The sequence below is a fragment of the Pseudochaenichthys georgianus genome, chromosome 10 (assembly GCF_902827115.2).
Source record: "Pseudochaenichthys georgianus chromosome 10, fPseGeo1.2, whole genome shotgun sequence".
Classification (NCBI taxonomy): domain Eukaryota; kingdom Metazoa; phylum Chordata; class Actinopteri; order Perciformes; family Channichthyidae; genus Pseudochaenichthys; species Pseudochaenichthys georgianus.
The window spans coordinates 23,998,596-24,013,627 of NC_047512.1; the positions used below are offsets into that span (position 1 = coordinate 23,998,596).

Sequence of the window (15,032 nt, forward strand, 5' to 3'; positions counted from 1 at the left end):
GATCAATCTCACGAATAACTAATGGCAACAAAAAAGAATTCCCTCATCAAACTTAGTGGGTTGATTTTGTTCTCAGCAGGGGACATTGACAGAGTAGGCCTATTCCTCAAACAATACACAGTAAAAGTACTTCAATGTATTGTAAGTAGTAGGCTAACTAATACAAAGTCAAACAGTATCAATTTCATTAAGAACTAATGGTAAAATTATATTTGTTATCATTCATCAAAGATAGCAGACAAGCATTATGTAGCCTATATGGAGGGGACTCAGAGGATTACTCACAAAGTACACAGCAAAAGTACTTCATTTTATTTCTGGTAGAAGTCAAACTAGAACCGAGTCCAACAGAGTCAGTTTTCTTAAGAACTTGTGGTAAAACATATTTGTATCACTCGTCAAATATAGCAGGAATGAAGATCAGCTGATTTGAAAAAACAAACTCGAGAGGCGGCTGAGTGACCGCAGTGCAGAACCGCTGTATAGTTTAAATCTCCTAACAATGTTGTCCATTTTAGACATAGGCTTATTATAGACAGCCCTTAATAACATCCATTTTCTGGGCTCAATGTGTGTCTTGGCCGTTTTCGTTGTGATCGCTAAATTCCCCTTGTTTATAATAATCACCGGTCCTTCAGCAGGATACTGTAGTGATTCAAATGTGATTTTAGCAAACGAGTGCTTTTGTTTTGAAATCACTTCCGTGAGTTTCGCCCCGCCCCTCGCTCCAAGGACCATTTGACCATTTAGTAAGGTGAAAAGCAAAAAGCAAAAACGCCTCTCAGACGCTCTTCCGTTTACGTGTTTAAAGAAAAACAATTGGACGGTAGATACACGGATTAGAGATGCAGCAACTATTGTATGATTTTACCTCCATTGTTATACAAACCTTGAAGCAACTAACAAAAACTACAAAACCAATGGGATACACTTTTTAACCTGGCCTATTTTAAGTAGGCTACTATACAGATAAAGTGCATTATTAGTTATTTTATTTTATGTATTATTATGTGGCTACTAGTATTTGTTGAATTAACGTTTAAAATACATTTATTGCTTGTGTTTTGCAAATTCCTGAATTAGTGGATGTACTCAGATTATTAACAGGTATATTGCGTGTTTTTTGTGTGTTTTGTTATTCAGTTGAAAAATATTTTTTAGAAGAACATTTATTTTATGCTTCCCATCTCCTGAATGCCGACATTGTTTGCTCATTAATAAAACATGTACGCTTACAGTACAACATATGGCATGATGCACAACGCTGACTTATTTAAAGCCTTTTAATTGATTGACTTAACTCTAAGAAAGGATTTTATTGCTATATGTGAGGAACATAATACTAGATACCAAGCGATCATGTACTGTTGATTGTATTATCTAAGTGGAGATGGCAACATTTAATTACCTCACTTTATTTCTGTGTGACTTAAATCCTGAGAACCTGTTAATATAAAAACAGTAAATCACAAAAGGAACAGGCTGTTTTTGTAGTGAGAAGAATCATCTAAAGTCTTCGAGACTCCAGTGGGTTTATTTTTGCATTCCTCAGAAGCACCAGGCAGACATCGCTCTGCCTAACTGTAACATGGACCAGTGAGAGCACTATTTTGATCACTATTGTAATTAGAAAAACAAGGTTAAGACAGTAACAACAGAAGATGCCATTATGATGACAGTTTGGTCGAGGGAAACTTCTCACCTTTTTCTTAACACTCCAAACATTAAAAAAAGGCAGAACAAATGTAAACAATGTGGAGAACAAACTAAAGAACAGAACAGCACCAGACACAAAGAAACGTATCGGCAGAAGTATAAAGAGACAGAGTCAATCTTCGAACCGTAGCACCAGTATACCCCCCCCACCGTGAGTCCAGCAGTCTGGGGACGAGAAGGCAACGCAGCACCAAAGTAGGTACCAAAATATCAAACTCTCAGTCTTTTACTAAGTTTTGTTGTCCTTTGAGAGTTTGGGTGTCATTTGTCATCATCTTCAACTCTCCCCCACTCCTCCACATTCTCCCCCTCCACCTCCCCATCATTATCATCAGCTTCTTCATCCACATAATCCCCCCATGTGTCATACACATCGCCTCCTTCGTCCTCCTCTTCGTCATCGCCTTCCTCCAGAGGACCACCTCCAATGTGCTGCTCATCCTCCTCGTCTTGAACAATCTCCATCTCCTCCATGTCATCATCTTCCTCCCCTGCTTCCTCTGCTTCTGCTTCTGCTTCCTCCTCTTCTTCTTCTTCTTCTTCTTCTTCTTCATCATCATCATCGTCGTCCTCGTCCACCTCGTCCATCTCTAGCCCACACACCTCCCCATCCTCCACCTCACCGTCCTCCCTCTCGTCCTTGGAGGAGGTAGGAGTGGAAAACCCTTTCCCTTCAGTCCTGTCTGTGCTGTGCGGCCTGCTGGAGGGGACGAAGCTGGAGGTAGCAGTTTTTGTGTTGATGTAGAGACGTGGAGGAGGCCCAGGCGATGTAGCCGGACCCTCAGAGGAGGTCATGGGAGCAGAACTATCTCCCCCTGAGTCTGCGCCCACGGTGCCAGGCACAGCCGTGGCCCCGGGCTTCATGGTGGGCACATATTCACGAATCTCCCCCGGCTCCAGGGGGTCAGAACCACAGGGGTCATGTTCACTGCAGGACAGCTTGCCATCCAGCTTGGAGATGAAGAGCATGCCTTCACGATGCTCCTTACAGTAAGAACTGGGGCACATCTCACAGAACGAGGCGGCCTCTTTACCACAGCCGTCACACTGGTGCCATGGACACTCCCATCGCCCTGGGGAAAAGATCACTGTCATTACCGAGTGTAAAAGGAATAGGGGCGTAACGGTATTCAAACTGTTGGCGCTCATTGTGTGCACTCAAGTATGGCTGCCAAAAACTGAGATTGTGGTTCAATGTATACGTTGACAAATGAAGTAAGGACAAATGCCTATAGTAAGCAATTTGTTGGCTTGGCCTTTTTATTAAGTTAATTTACAAAGTTATTCTAGCTTATTGTTAATTAGTTGTATTGCAGTTTATTCAATAAAACCAATACATTTTTCTTTTAATTAATCACCTGAGAAAACACTAAAAAGAAAGTGATGAAAAATACTAACATTGATTTTGAGAATCGTTATACCCCTAGATAATGTATATTTTTGACTCCCACCGCCACCTAAATTTGTCTCTACTACAGTATTATAACCAAAAAAGGAAAATGTTTATGTTATTATATCCGTTTATAAACAAACTGAAAAGGTATTAAAATATTTAATTTCGATCAAATCTAGTTAATATAATCTGCATTTAGGTACGAAAAAGTTCAGATTATACTTAATACTAAATATATTATACTAAAAAGGTTTTCCTTCAGTCCTACACTCGGTACGCTCTTCGTCCCCTCCCCGCTACTTGCCTGCAGGCCTCTTGGCCAGGTTGAGACAGTCTGCGTGATAGACCTTGGGGCAGCCCGGCTTCTTACAGGACACTATCTGTCCCCCGTCCCCACAGCTGAAGCACTCGTCCTCCCTCTCCTTGGTCACCTCTTGCTTGGTCTTCTTCTTCCTTTTACCTTCCTTTAGTTTCAGTTTCTCCGCTGATGGCTGGTTCTGAACAAGGAAAACGGAGGTTATAACAGAAGCTCATTTCACATGTTTAAATGTGTCCCTGTTTAAAGTGTTTCCTAAAAATGTTTACCTTAGGACGGACACCTAGGAAACCGCTGCAATTTGATGCTCCACATTTACAGGCAGTTTTCCCATTGCCAAGACACTCCAGGTTGTAGTTGAATTTCAGCTCCACACCTAAAGTACATAGTTTATTAGATCTTTGATTCTTGTAAAGTTATCAAATAATCTGCATTTTTAATCCTACACAACACAAAAGAGCAAAATGAAAGTAGGCTGTCACACAGACCTTGTGGGATGTCTTGTAGAGCAAACAACCCGACCCTGGTGTCTCCATTCACAGTCCACTTCTGAGTCTCACAGTTTGGCTGGCAACTGTGGTTCATGAAGCGAGCCTTGTTCCCTTTGGGCCCCGCATCAATGATCCGGTCCTAGAATAAAAAATAAAAAACAGGTTTGCATCAGACGTCTACTTTAACTTGAGTGTGTTGCTAAGCCAAATCATAAAAAGAGAGGTGTATTTGATCACCTTGTCCAGTGTTAGCATGTAGAAGTTACAGATGTCGTTCTCCTGGGCGTGTTTGATCCTGGCTCGACACTCTTCTTCATCGATCACCTCTCCGACGTATTCACTCACAAAGGCTCCCTGAGAAGCACCAGAAAAAGAATGAGAAAGAGAGTATTAAAAACGTAGAGAGATACGCAAATATCATCGTCGTGCATTTTGCAATTATTTTATTTCTTCTTTTTTTTGTATCGTTTTGTTTATTTAAAGTTTCAAGGCTTGCATGGAACAGCAGTTCAGTTGTTTAGTGTCATAGCCCATTTCCCCAAGGGTTATTTAACCAAGTGTCATTAGCTAAATACCCCTTTACATGGTAAGATAGGAATATTGATAATAAATATAAAGTCATCATAAATAAACAAAAATAAAGAGAAATAAACACAATTTATATAAAAGAGATAACATTAGTGATATCAAAAATGAAATTATACATTCATTAATGAAAAATAGGTGAAAACAAATAAAAAGGGAAGAAATGCAAATAAAATAATGATGGGATAATAACCAAAAAAAATAAAATCGTTTTGACTATGGCCTATCTACATTTTTCCAACATACCTTTTTGATGTCCGATTCACCGACCAATCCCCAGCCGCACCCCAGTGTCCTGAAAATGTCCACGGGTGTGTACTGGCGCATTGTGAAGGTCTGGTTCTGACAGCGCTCCCCTGCCACACACACCTGAGGGTGGCACTCGTACATCAGCATGCGGTTAATGCACTCCGAGTCGATGCCGCACGGGTTCTCGTCCGACGCCTTACAGTTGCAACGTGGGATCTCTGATAGGTCGGCAGTAATGACCTGCACCTTCCCAATTAGCTTGTTCACCTAAGAGACAGACACAGGGGTGTTCATTTTTCACAGTTCATCTCATTGAACAGCGTTTCAGTCTGGGCAGAAAAGCACAAATCAGGGTTGATGACAGTACCTTAATGTGCCGGTACGGAGGAGGTTTCTTGTCGTTCTTTCTGTCCTCCTGAAGTTGCTTCATCTCCTTCTCTGCCTGGAGCTCTTTGAAGCGCTCCGCTGCAATATTCAGCGCTAAAAGACAAAACAGGACCTTTGTTAATAAAACACATCCTGAATACGTTAGTTAATGTCAAAAGCAGATTTAGACACAAAAACAAAACTGGACTCAATTACATACCATTTTTATACACTGCATCTGCGCCCTTTCCCATTTTCTCTATGTTTTGAGTGTCACCCTCCATGTAGGGGAAGACTCTGGCTTGGTACGTCCACACAAAGTCTTTGGAGCCAAAGAATTGCACAGGAAACTCTCCCACCTCATGTTTCATCCTTAAGATGTTGCTCGGGACATCTTTGGCCAGACAGACCTCTGCAGGCCACCACCTGAAGAGTCAGACCAGGTTTCAGAAATGCAGACACGGGTACTTTTAGCTGTAGCGTTACAGTGTGTATAGGCCAGGCAATGTTGTGACTTTACCTGTAACGCCCCCATTTCACCCACAGTATGTCCTTAATACGAGGCCTCTTTCCAGATTTGCAGTCATTGCAGAACCAGCTGCCCTGAGGCATCTCAATATTCAAACATTCCTGATGAAAAGCAGCAGGACAGGCCTCACAGCACAGCAGACTGCCCCCTGCACAATCACAGCAAAACACACCAATTAGGTTATATGCTTTATCAGTTTGTTTGCTTTATCCATAAAGTCCATAAAATGTTCAAAATGATGTGTGATGACTAGTGGCCATCACACAGTGTCCGGGCTCACAGCTCATCTGTATGAATTATTTGATATACAACAATATAAAACAAACCTGGAAAATCAAACAAAAGTTAGCTATTACAAGCAAATAAATATCAGACCATCCATCTATTCACAAAAGGAGGTAAAGCTTAACATTCAAAAATAAATCTGATCAATAACTGGATCTTATCTGCCAATTTCATTAAACTCAAAATATGAAAGACCCTTAAAACTAGCACTTTGCCAAGAGGGAGCATTACATTGGTACATATTGGGTAGAGCCATGAATATGCTCTGGAGCACAGTGCATTTTCCAAATCAGCCACTTTTATGTTTTTTTTATTAACATTTGAAACGGGGTGTTTGGGAGACGCATATTCAGATAAAATGTACTTCCATAGTTTTAGGTACGAATGCATCTTATAATTTATTCATGATCACAGGAGTTTAGCTGTTGACAGGTTAAAATGAGCATAAAACAGGCGCAGACTTACCCTCGGAGCACACAAAGCACCAGCTGACGTTGATGTGTTCGTGGTTCTTGCAACCCTTGCGGGGGGTGAAGTGGTTTGGACAGAGGAAGCTGTTGTTTGCAAGCACCAAGCTGCCTGCTGCCATACAGTTGTCATTGGCATGATAGGCCACAGGACAGCGAACACAGCGAGCCAACCGACCTACAATACAAATATAGAGGATCAAAGATAGCTTAAGCGATACACACTTGAACCTGATTTGATAAGGGTGATGAAATCAAATGGAGTTCCACTAAAGAGCTTGGAACTGATGAGCTGCACCGAGAGTTTATAGTTTTTGCAACGCATGTCCCTAAATTGGCTTTTACCAGTATAGCATAGTTAAAATAAACTATTTGAGTGTCACAAAACACAACTCGCTACAAATATCAAAACACAATAACACACCAGTACACATACACCTTTGTATATTCAATTCTCAAAGTATTTAGACATCTAATGGAAGTTTTGCAACAATAAACTGACAAAATAGTGTTCTTGCAACACTTAATATAGACATAGAGCCAGGTCAGATTGCAGTAATAGTAATTGCAACACACTGTTAGCAGTGCAGCATCAGGTACTTATTATACGATGTTATATAAGCATCTCGGGGTACTTATCAATTGCAGCCTCTTTGTTAGGTACATCACTCTCTTTGTTCAAAACAGCTGATTGCTACAGACAGTGATTCACCCATAAAGATTCAAATCACCTAAACAAATCCTGATATCTCCAGTCATAAAGCTAAAAGCCATTCAATAGTAGGTTTAGCAAAGCTGCTCAAGGTTTATCCAAACAAACTGGTTACATGCAACTAACTTCAGATCGTGTTGTGTAACCAGACAATCTTAGAAAACTTCAAAACAAAGTCATTAATTTGCTCCAGGATTGACAGACAAGAACAAAGAGCAAGTTGACACACGATTGCCAACACATTTGACAAAGTGATAGCAAGTTCAGAATTTGGCAAAAGACACAAAAACAAACATGTATCCATTTTGCAGGACAGTACACACTAGAGAAGGTGATCAGGACTGTCTAAACTGGTAATAAATAGTCAAGGTATATACAGTATATATTTGCCAAGTTAATAGAGGAGCGTAAGGCATAGTTCCAAAAAGAAACCTGACAGTAACATAACATCTATGATCATCAGGTCTTAGTTAAGACAATAAGAACATATCTGGCACTAAAATCAACATAGCTTCAAATATGTGATTTGAGCTTACCTTTAGAGCTACAGATGTTGAGAGGGTTGGTGATGTGGCAGGACAGACACACATGCAGAGAGCAGCGGAAGGTTTTGTTGTGTTGCTGGGTGGCAGAGTACGCCATTATGCAGTCTGTGTGGTAGAACTTCCCACACAATGCTATCATGCAGCGCTTTACTTCAGTATCAGACTCCTTACACACAAAGCAGGTGTGGACACCTGAAAGGGAAAGAAAACAATAACTAACATTTGTTGAAGTGTGGGTAAGGACAGATACTTTATGAGCGGTCATAGACTCGGCAGTTTGTCAGACACAAGGTGTACGCACCAGCTTTGCATTCACGACAGAGGAACTTCCCCTTGGGAGCCACTGACAGGCCAATACACTGCGGGTGAAAGGCTCCATAACAGTGTCCGTCACACACCAGCAGGTCTCCCGTCCTCTCACACACCTGCACAAACACACACAATAAGATGTTATCGATCTACCCGTTACAAATAAATGATGTGCCAAGCCATAAAACGCTAGAGATGGATTATCTCACCTGACAGACATTCTCCTTTAAGGATGTGGCTCCTATTTTCCCTTTGACATCCACTTGAGAAGAGAGGCTTATAGAGAGCACCTGAACAGATGAAAGAAGAGATGAGGGCTGCAACTAACCATTTTTTGCATAACGGAATAATCTTTAAATAATTCCAGTTCATCAAAGTCCAAGAAAATGTCTTTGGATGTCTTGTTTGGTCAGTCCGCGACCCAGAGATTGTACTTAAATATGATACAAAACTGAGGTAAGCTGCAAATATCCAGATTTGAGGGGCCATAATATTATTTTCTGCAATTTTTGCAAGACCAACTACATTAATGATCAATGAATTAATAAAATAGTTAGAAGTTACTTTTCACTTGCTGCACTAAAAGATTAGTCAATCAGTGCAGCTCTATAGGAGATACTTTACACTTCTGAAAGGCTACAGATTTAATGGATGACCAATGTCTTGTTTGCGGAACAATAGAAAATGCACACCTCAGATTTGGGAGTTAGTGTTCCAGTTTGTTTCTCCACAGTGCTGCAGGCCTCCACCTCAGCCTCCTGCTTTGGGGTCTTGGATCCACGAGGGCTGGACGGCCTGTTTGGAGTGAGGACTTCTGGGAGGTCTTTGCTCTCCGAGTGTCTTCTGGCAGCAGCAGGGGTCGAGGATGCGCCGGGTACAGGCTTCTCCCTCTTTACAGATCCAACCTATCCAATGTGAGATGTAATCATGTTTAGAATGGATATTTTTAGCATCATACTGTTTGGTTGTACCCAATAATGACAGTGATTGATTTTAAATGTTAGTACCTGAGTCTTCTTGACAAACTCTTTCGCTTCTGAGGTAACTCCAGTTTGCTGCTTTGGCTCCTAAAAAAAGATTGTAAGGTTCATTTAACATTTCTAGTTCAAAACACTAAGTGGAATAGTTGTCGAATTAATCTCCACATACCTTCTTCTTTGTATGAGCAACAGACACTTCTTCTATGGTACAGTCCAGCACCTTGTGAGAAAGCTTCCTTGGCCGCTTTCTTTCTTGGACAGGGGACCCTATGTCTAAAGTAGGAAAAGAAAAATAATAATAACTCAATATAACTTGAATGTAAAAATAACATCTCTGGGGAAGAACTGTTCCTTCTAAAATCAATTAATTTGATAGATTCTTGCAGCAACATGATACTATTTTAAATTAGACAGCTAGAGAGTTTACATTATCGATTAAACACGATATCCGGTTAAAAGACACACTTAAACTTGTTTACCAAGTTCAGGAGGTAGATCAGTTGCATCTGCTGTCTCTGCATCGAGGAGGTGTTGTGATGTGGTCGGAGAAGCAGGGGACGCTACAGGAGAAAGTTCATCCTGACAAGGACTCCCTTCCAGCTCTGCCGGAGCCTCGAAGGGCTCAAGAGAAGACGCCGTTGAGGTAATTATTCCCGATGAGGTGCTGGGATCATGCAGTGCTGTCATCCCTGATGCCTGCTGCGTACACACATGCAAAGTCGCCATCAAGTTCCAATTATATTTTAAAAATGTTCAGAGAGGAATTTGCTATTTGTGTCTGCAATGCTATCTTGATAACCTAGGAAAAATGATGATGGAAAAATTATGTAAGTGAACATTTGTAATGATTGCATGTGTGGATATTGTTGGATTATGTTTTTCTGGAACACAGACAATTCAGGAATGACGTGAAAAAGACACTTCACAGTAACACCAGTTGCTGTTTAAAAGAACGAGTTTTGGAAGATCATTACCGTTTTGGAAGATTCTGAGCTGTGTTTCTTTGATTTCTTTTTTGGGACAAATATTTGTTCATACTCCTCAGTTGACTCGAGGAGCCTTTTAGTTGGTTTACGTTGACGCTTGTTCTCCGAATTACCTGTGTAAATACATAATAAACACAATTAAATATGTAATCATTTTTCGAAAGAGAAATACAAACGAGGTACAATCCAAAACACAGTAGATCAAGCAAAACCTTTCAGAAAAACTGTCTCAACACACTCAAATGCTCTCTTACGCATTTTATAATCTTAGTGAACAAATTTAACAGCAGCATTTAGTCTCTTACCAGGTGAGCTGCTTGTCTCTGAGATGTGCCAGTCACTTTCTGCCATCTTCTCAACTCCCAGATCAAGATCTGGTGACGCTCCTCTGGTGTAACACCCATTCAGGTCTGCAGACACCTCACTCATAACTTCACCCTTATTCTCAGCGGCCCCCATAACCATCTGCCAGCGCTTCTTTGGAGCCACTGTGGATCCTGAGTTCTTATCGAGGTAGCTGGCCAAGGCATCAGTAGTGAGAGTAGGACAGGACCCAGGATTAGCTAAATCAGCGTGGCCACTAACAAACTCCCTGCCGTAAGCCAAGTCCGCCAGGTCCGAAGAAAGTCCAGGTATGGCGAGTTTCAGTTTGGCAGGTAACCTTTGTTTTCTACGCTGCTTGTCCGAGTTCCCAGTCTGAGAGAGAACAGGAAAGCTCTCACAATGGTAGGTGTCAGCTGTCATGAGAGCTTTAGTCCTATTGGTTTTCACCACTGTATTTTTTATGGATTTCCTGGACCTCCCATTCTCCGTTTTTACCCATAAGGCGAAACCATCACTCTTCAGCGGGTCACCCCCTGTAGAAGTAGGGATTACAAGAGGTTCCTCCTTTATGAGGACTGGTGATGGAGGCAGAGCTAGGGGTGTACCATCTTGTTCTCTGGTATCATGCATGTCTTTCAGAAGCATTAGGAAGGTACTGAATTTATAATTGGAATCAGGCCGAAATGCAGTCCCTTCCGTGTCACTGCTGTCCTCCTTCACAAGAGATTTAAATGTTAGTTCCTTGACATCCTGGAAAGCGTCCATTGGAGACAGAGATGAGGACGGGGAAGTAGATAATGACAGATCTAGGTTTTCTTTCTTGACCTCAACAGGCTGTACAGTGGGTTCACTTGAGTCCAAACACTTAGACCTCATTAACGAGCCATTACGAATTTGTTTCTTATCAGGTTTCCTTGCACGCCTTTTTGGAAAGCTGTGATTTGCAGAGGATGATACTTTGCTATGCAATTCCAACTTTTCAGTTTGGATGGCTGCATCAGTAGATATATTGTCAAGAGAATCATCAGCATGAGCACCTGTTGAGATTTGGTTTGTGACCAGTGCATCTTTGAGATCTGTCTCTTCCTCTGATTTCAGAGCCCTCGTCATCAGACGACTGCTGGCAGGAAGATTCATAGAGTGCTTTTCATTTGAACTGTACAACAGTTCATTACAGCTGCCCAAACTCTGTTCAGGTTGTTTGTCTTTAGATCTTAATGTCGAGTGGTTCACTTTTTCACTCAACTTTGTTTTAGCTTTTGTGGAACCCTGTTCTTTCCTGACCAATCTGTGTACATCCTTTATAGGAGACACTGCTGTGCGTTTAGGACGTTGCAGTACTGGAACTGAATCCAGATCTGCATAAGGTGAGTCCTTTGGCTCATCTTTCAGTGCACGAGTTGTTGTATGAAAAGGATCCGCTGTGTTTGTGATGGAAGATAACTCCTTTGATCCACCAACTATATGGCCAAATATGTCTGACAAACATTTCTTTTTCTTCTTACAAGCTTTGCCCCTATTGTTTTGAACTGCAGCAGAGTTTTTTATGAGATCATGCACATTGCCATTGTTGGTCATATTGGCTGATGGAGGTTGAGCAGAATCCACAGAGACAGCGGGGGCCTCCTGTGTCTTTTCAGTAGCAAATGGACTGGGCACACGCTCCTCTCCATTGACAGATATTGAAAGCACGCTTTCAGTATTCTTTTGTCGATTTGAAAGAAGAGACTCAGCTTCTGTCACACTGACTTTCCAGGCAGTCAGTAAACTTTTGGGTATCTGCCAAGAACAGAAATAATATTAGTCCACAAAAAAAAACATTCCACAATAACATTATATGATATTTTGAAACCAATTTCTTGAATTTACCGTATACTTGTAGTCTTTCTCCTTCTGCTTCCCTCTCCGTCTAAGCATAGGTAGGCCTTCAAACTGATGGCCTCCCTCAAAAGGAAGAACGGCACTCCCGGGGACCCAGGCAGACTCTTCAGTCTCCCCAATCGTCTCCAGGAAATACATCAGACAAGGACGAGGACCGGGAACTAAAATAAAACATAATAATATATAAGTGGTCAACTTATTAATCAACTTGTGCACACACGGTATAATTCCTTTGGAAGGTGTTACCTATCAGGTAAAGGTTGTGATGTGGGAAACTATTTGGTTATGAAATCCATATTCAAATTAAATTTCCTCTACAGCTTTACTCACCTTTCATCCTGGTGCAGATGCCCTGGTCACAGGTGATGTGGCAGGGCCACCAGGGCCGCCTGTTGAATTTGGCCCACACCAAGTCCCCTTCCACGTATTTTGCGGTAAAAAGAAGCTTTTTCTTTGGGCTGTTGGACTAACCAAGACAATAAAAAAACTTTAATGTATAATCCAGAAAACTGTGATATAGTATGCAAACCGAAAAAAATCCCAAAAGTATTCAAATATATTTTTGTCTAATAAACAGTTTATGTTTCTGTTGCACTTAAACTTTTCTCTGTTGTTTTGAGTGCATATGTAAAACCTTTCCTCCCTACACACGGCACAATTAATCTCTAAACGATCAATACACGTATTTTTAGGATGACATTGGTACACAGCTGTTGGTGAAAGGTGGTCCAGGCACAATGAAATAATGACTTCAACGCATCGACATTCTTTCTCCCCAACAGTACATAACCAAGTTAAATTCTGAAAACATAATGTACATTTTGTTGTACAGCGGTAAAGGAAAGAAAGTATCCAAGGTGTTTCAGACTCACATTGGAGTTGGTGCCAGCTGGTGAAATAAGTCCATGGTCAACAGGAGAGGAAAGTTCAACATCACTGTCTGATTCCTCACTCAAGCTCCACCCATCCCTCATAGTGATTTCCGGCAGTGCACTGGGGCTTAGTGTAGGGTTGAGTTCAGATATAGTTTTGGACATGAGGTTAAAGACAGTAGGTTTGTATGTTCTTTTATCCACCCCTGAGCCCCTACTGTCACTCACAGTTTGGTCCTGACCCAGCTTTGGGGAGTGGTAAAAAGGTGCCATGTCCTCACTACCACTCTCCTCCTCCTCCTTGATGTCACTGCTGTCAAACAGTGTGGACTCGAAATGCAGGTAGCCATTTGGAATGGGAGAACATCGCTCCATGCTGTCAGGACTGTGAGGGGAGAAGCCATTCCTGCTCACATCCTGAATAGTCTCAAAGGGCTCCGTATCATCAATCCCTGGAGAAGAAGGCAGCTGCACTGACAGTGCCTCAAATTCGTCATCATCACTATTATCATCATCATCATCATCACTGATGGGGCTTGCACAGTGCAAGTTGTTCCTCGGTTGGAGGTCCCTCTCTAGGTCCGGCCTGCTGACCACAGTGTTCAGGTTCTGCAGCCTCTTCAGCGGGCTGTAGCGGTGGGATCGGTCTGGCTGGGTGTACCCCAGCACAGCAGGCTTTTTGATGCTGGAGGATGGCAGCTGCACGGCTGGCAGTTGGTCTGATCCACGTCTCACACTGCATTGGTTTCCATAGGAAGTGCCTACAAGACCATTGCGGGGCCTCAGCTCTGGCTGGCCTGAGCCAAACCCTGAGCCAACCCTAACAACAGGTCTGTATGACTGATTCATGTTGTCATGGCTAGATCCTGTCAAATAAAGAAAAAGCAGGTTAGACGGGGGAAATGTGCCACTTAAGTTTCTCAGTAACTACAAATGTGACAAATGAGACTTGTATACTGTAAACACAATAAAGCTGGTAGGCACATCACATCAAATCATTGCGGAAATAGAGCGACAAGCATTTCGGGTAAACAGACACCTATAAAGTAGCACAGGCTACCATGAACTGTGCGCGCTCTCACAGAGTAATAAGCCGACTTTGCATGGCCTCCATACTAGAGGCCGGTCGGACTGCAAGACAAAACACAGAACACATCCGCTGCCCCGCTCCTATCGCACATTTCATTCACAAACTATCAGAAAATAGTACCGCTTTGTCTGATGATTGTGGGTCATGGCGATCGCTGAATTGTACAGTCAATGGAGGAGCGCTGTAGTGGAGGTGGTGACACTGAGCCATCACAGTGAGTGGCTCACACAAACAAGCTACAGCCACACACCGACAGAGGAAGCTACTATTAACTCTAAAAAGGGCTGATCGGCAGTAAGTTCACAACACTATCAACACGTGTAAAAACGAGAGAAACTCACCATTTGGAGGTCGGCCAACGTGAAACCAACAGCGGATGTTTGATAATGTGGCACAAAGCGAGTGTTTTTCTCGGTTTGTGGAAGCGTATCTGCACAATCCCAGCTGCAGCAGCACTAGCAGTAGGCCAAGGCACAGCTCTCATTCTCTGCACTTCATCAGCCCCCTGAAAACTGTAACCTAAATACAAAATAACAAGTAAATCTCCATTACGCTGCAACAGCGAAATTAAAATGTGCCATAACCGGTCCCTAAACCTAACAACAGCTTATTTACTACATAAGGGTTATTTACTACATTTGCCTTCTGTCGAAGTGCCCCCGGTTATGTTAAAACAAGCCCAGACTGACTGTGTTGGTGAGTAGCAACCAATCGGCACTGCTACCCAACCCCCCGTCTGCACAGGGCCGTGACACTCACCCTCTCTACACGCGCACGCTCGCACAATTAAAATCAAGCACGCACACAATAATTCACGTGCATGCGCATCCAGGTGAAGTGTATCATAGTTAATTGTGTATAATAGCTATATGGCATAATAAACAGTAATGAATTACTTGTTTTTGGATATGTGACCCATTTCTGTGCGTCTTTCAT

The 15,032-nt window shown here is 42.1% G+C and overlaps 1 protein-coding gene across 1 annotated transcript; it reads right to left on the reverse strand.

Annotated features, from left to right (window-relative positions):
- Positions 1-1,485: 1,485 nt before the first annotated feature.
- Positions 1,486-14,773, reverse strand: nsd1a (nuclear receptor binding SET domain protein 1a). Its single transcript, XM_034092603.1, has 23 exons — positions 14,438-14,773; positions 13,007-13,872; positions 12,465-12,600; positions 12,123-12,295; positions 10,235-12,032; positions 9,918-10,042; positions 9,423-9,642; positions 9,113-9,216; positions 8,971-9,030; positions 8,656-8,868; positions 8,173-8,253; positions 7,956-8,079; positions 7,646-7,846; positions 6,396-6,575; positions 5,637-5,793; positions 5,337-5,542; positions 5,118-5,230; positions 4,748-5,017; positions 4,154-4,270; positions 3,914-4,055; positions 3,695-3,801; positions 3,414-3,606; positions 1,486-2,789 (listed from the first exon to the last, which is right to left on the reverse strand). Exons 2-23 carry the CDS (start codon positions 13,853-13,855, stop codon positions 1,978-1,980), a joined length of 6,381 nt encoding a protein of 2,126 aa, XP_033948494.1. The 5' UTR covers positions 13,856-13,872; positions 14,438-14,773; the 3' UTR covers positions 1,486-1,977.
- Positions 14,774-15,032: the final 259 nt, after the last annotated feature.

What these genes read in the sequence shown, in the direction of transcription:
- nsd1a (XM_034092603.1), bottom strand. Translation starts at nt 13,855, where the DNA reads ATGAATCAGTCATACAGACCTGTTGTTAGGGTTGGCTCAGGGTTTGGC. An exon ending in TCCTAGGTGTCCGTCCTAAG is followed by an intron (nt 3,607 to 3,694) that starts GTAAACATTTTT and finishes TTCCTTGTTCAG; the next exon opens with AACCAGCCATCAGCGGAGAA. An exon ending in CCTGGCCAAGAGGCCTGCAG is followed by an intron (nt 2,790 to 3,413) that starts GCAAGTAGCGGG and finishes TCTTTTCCCCAG; the next exon opens with GGCGATGGGAGTGTCCATGG.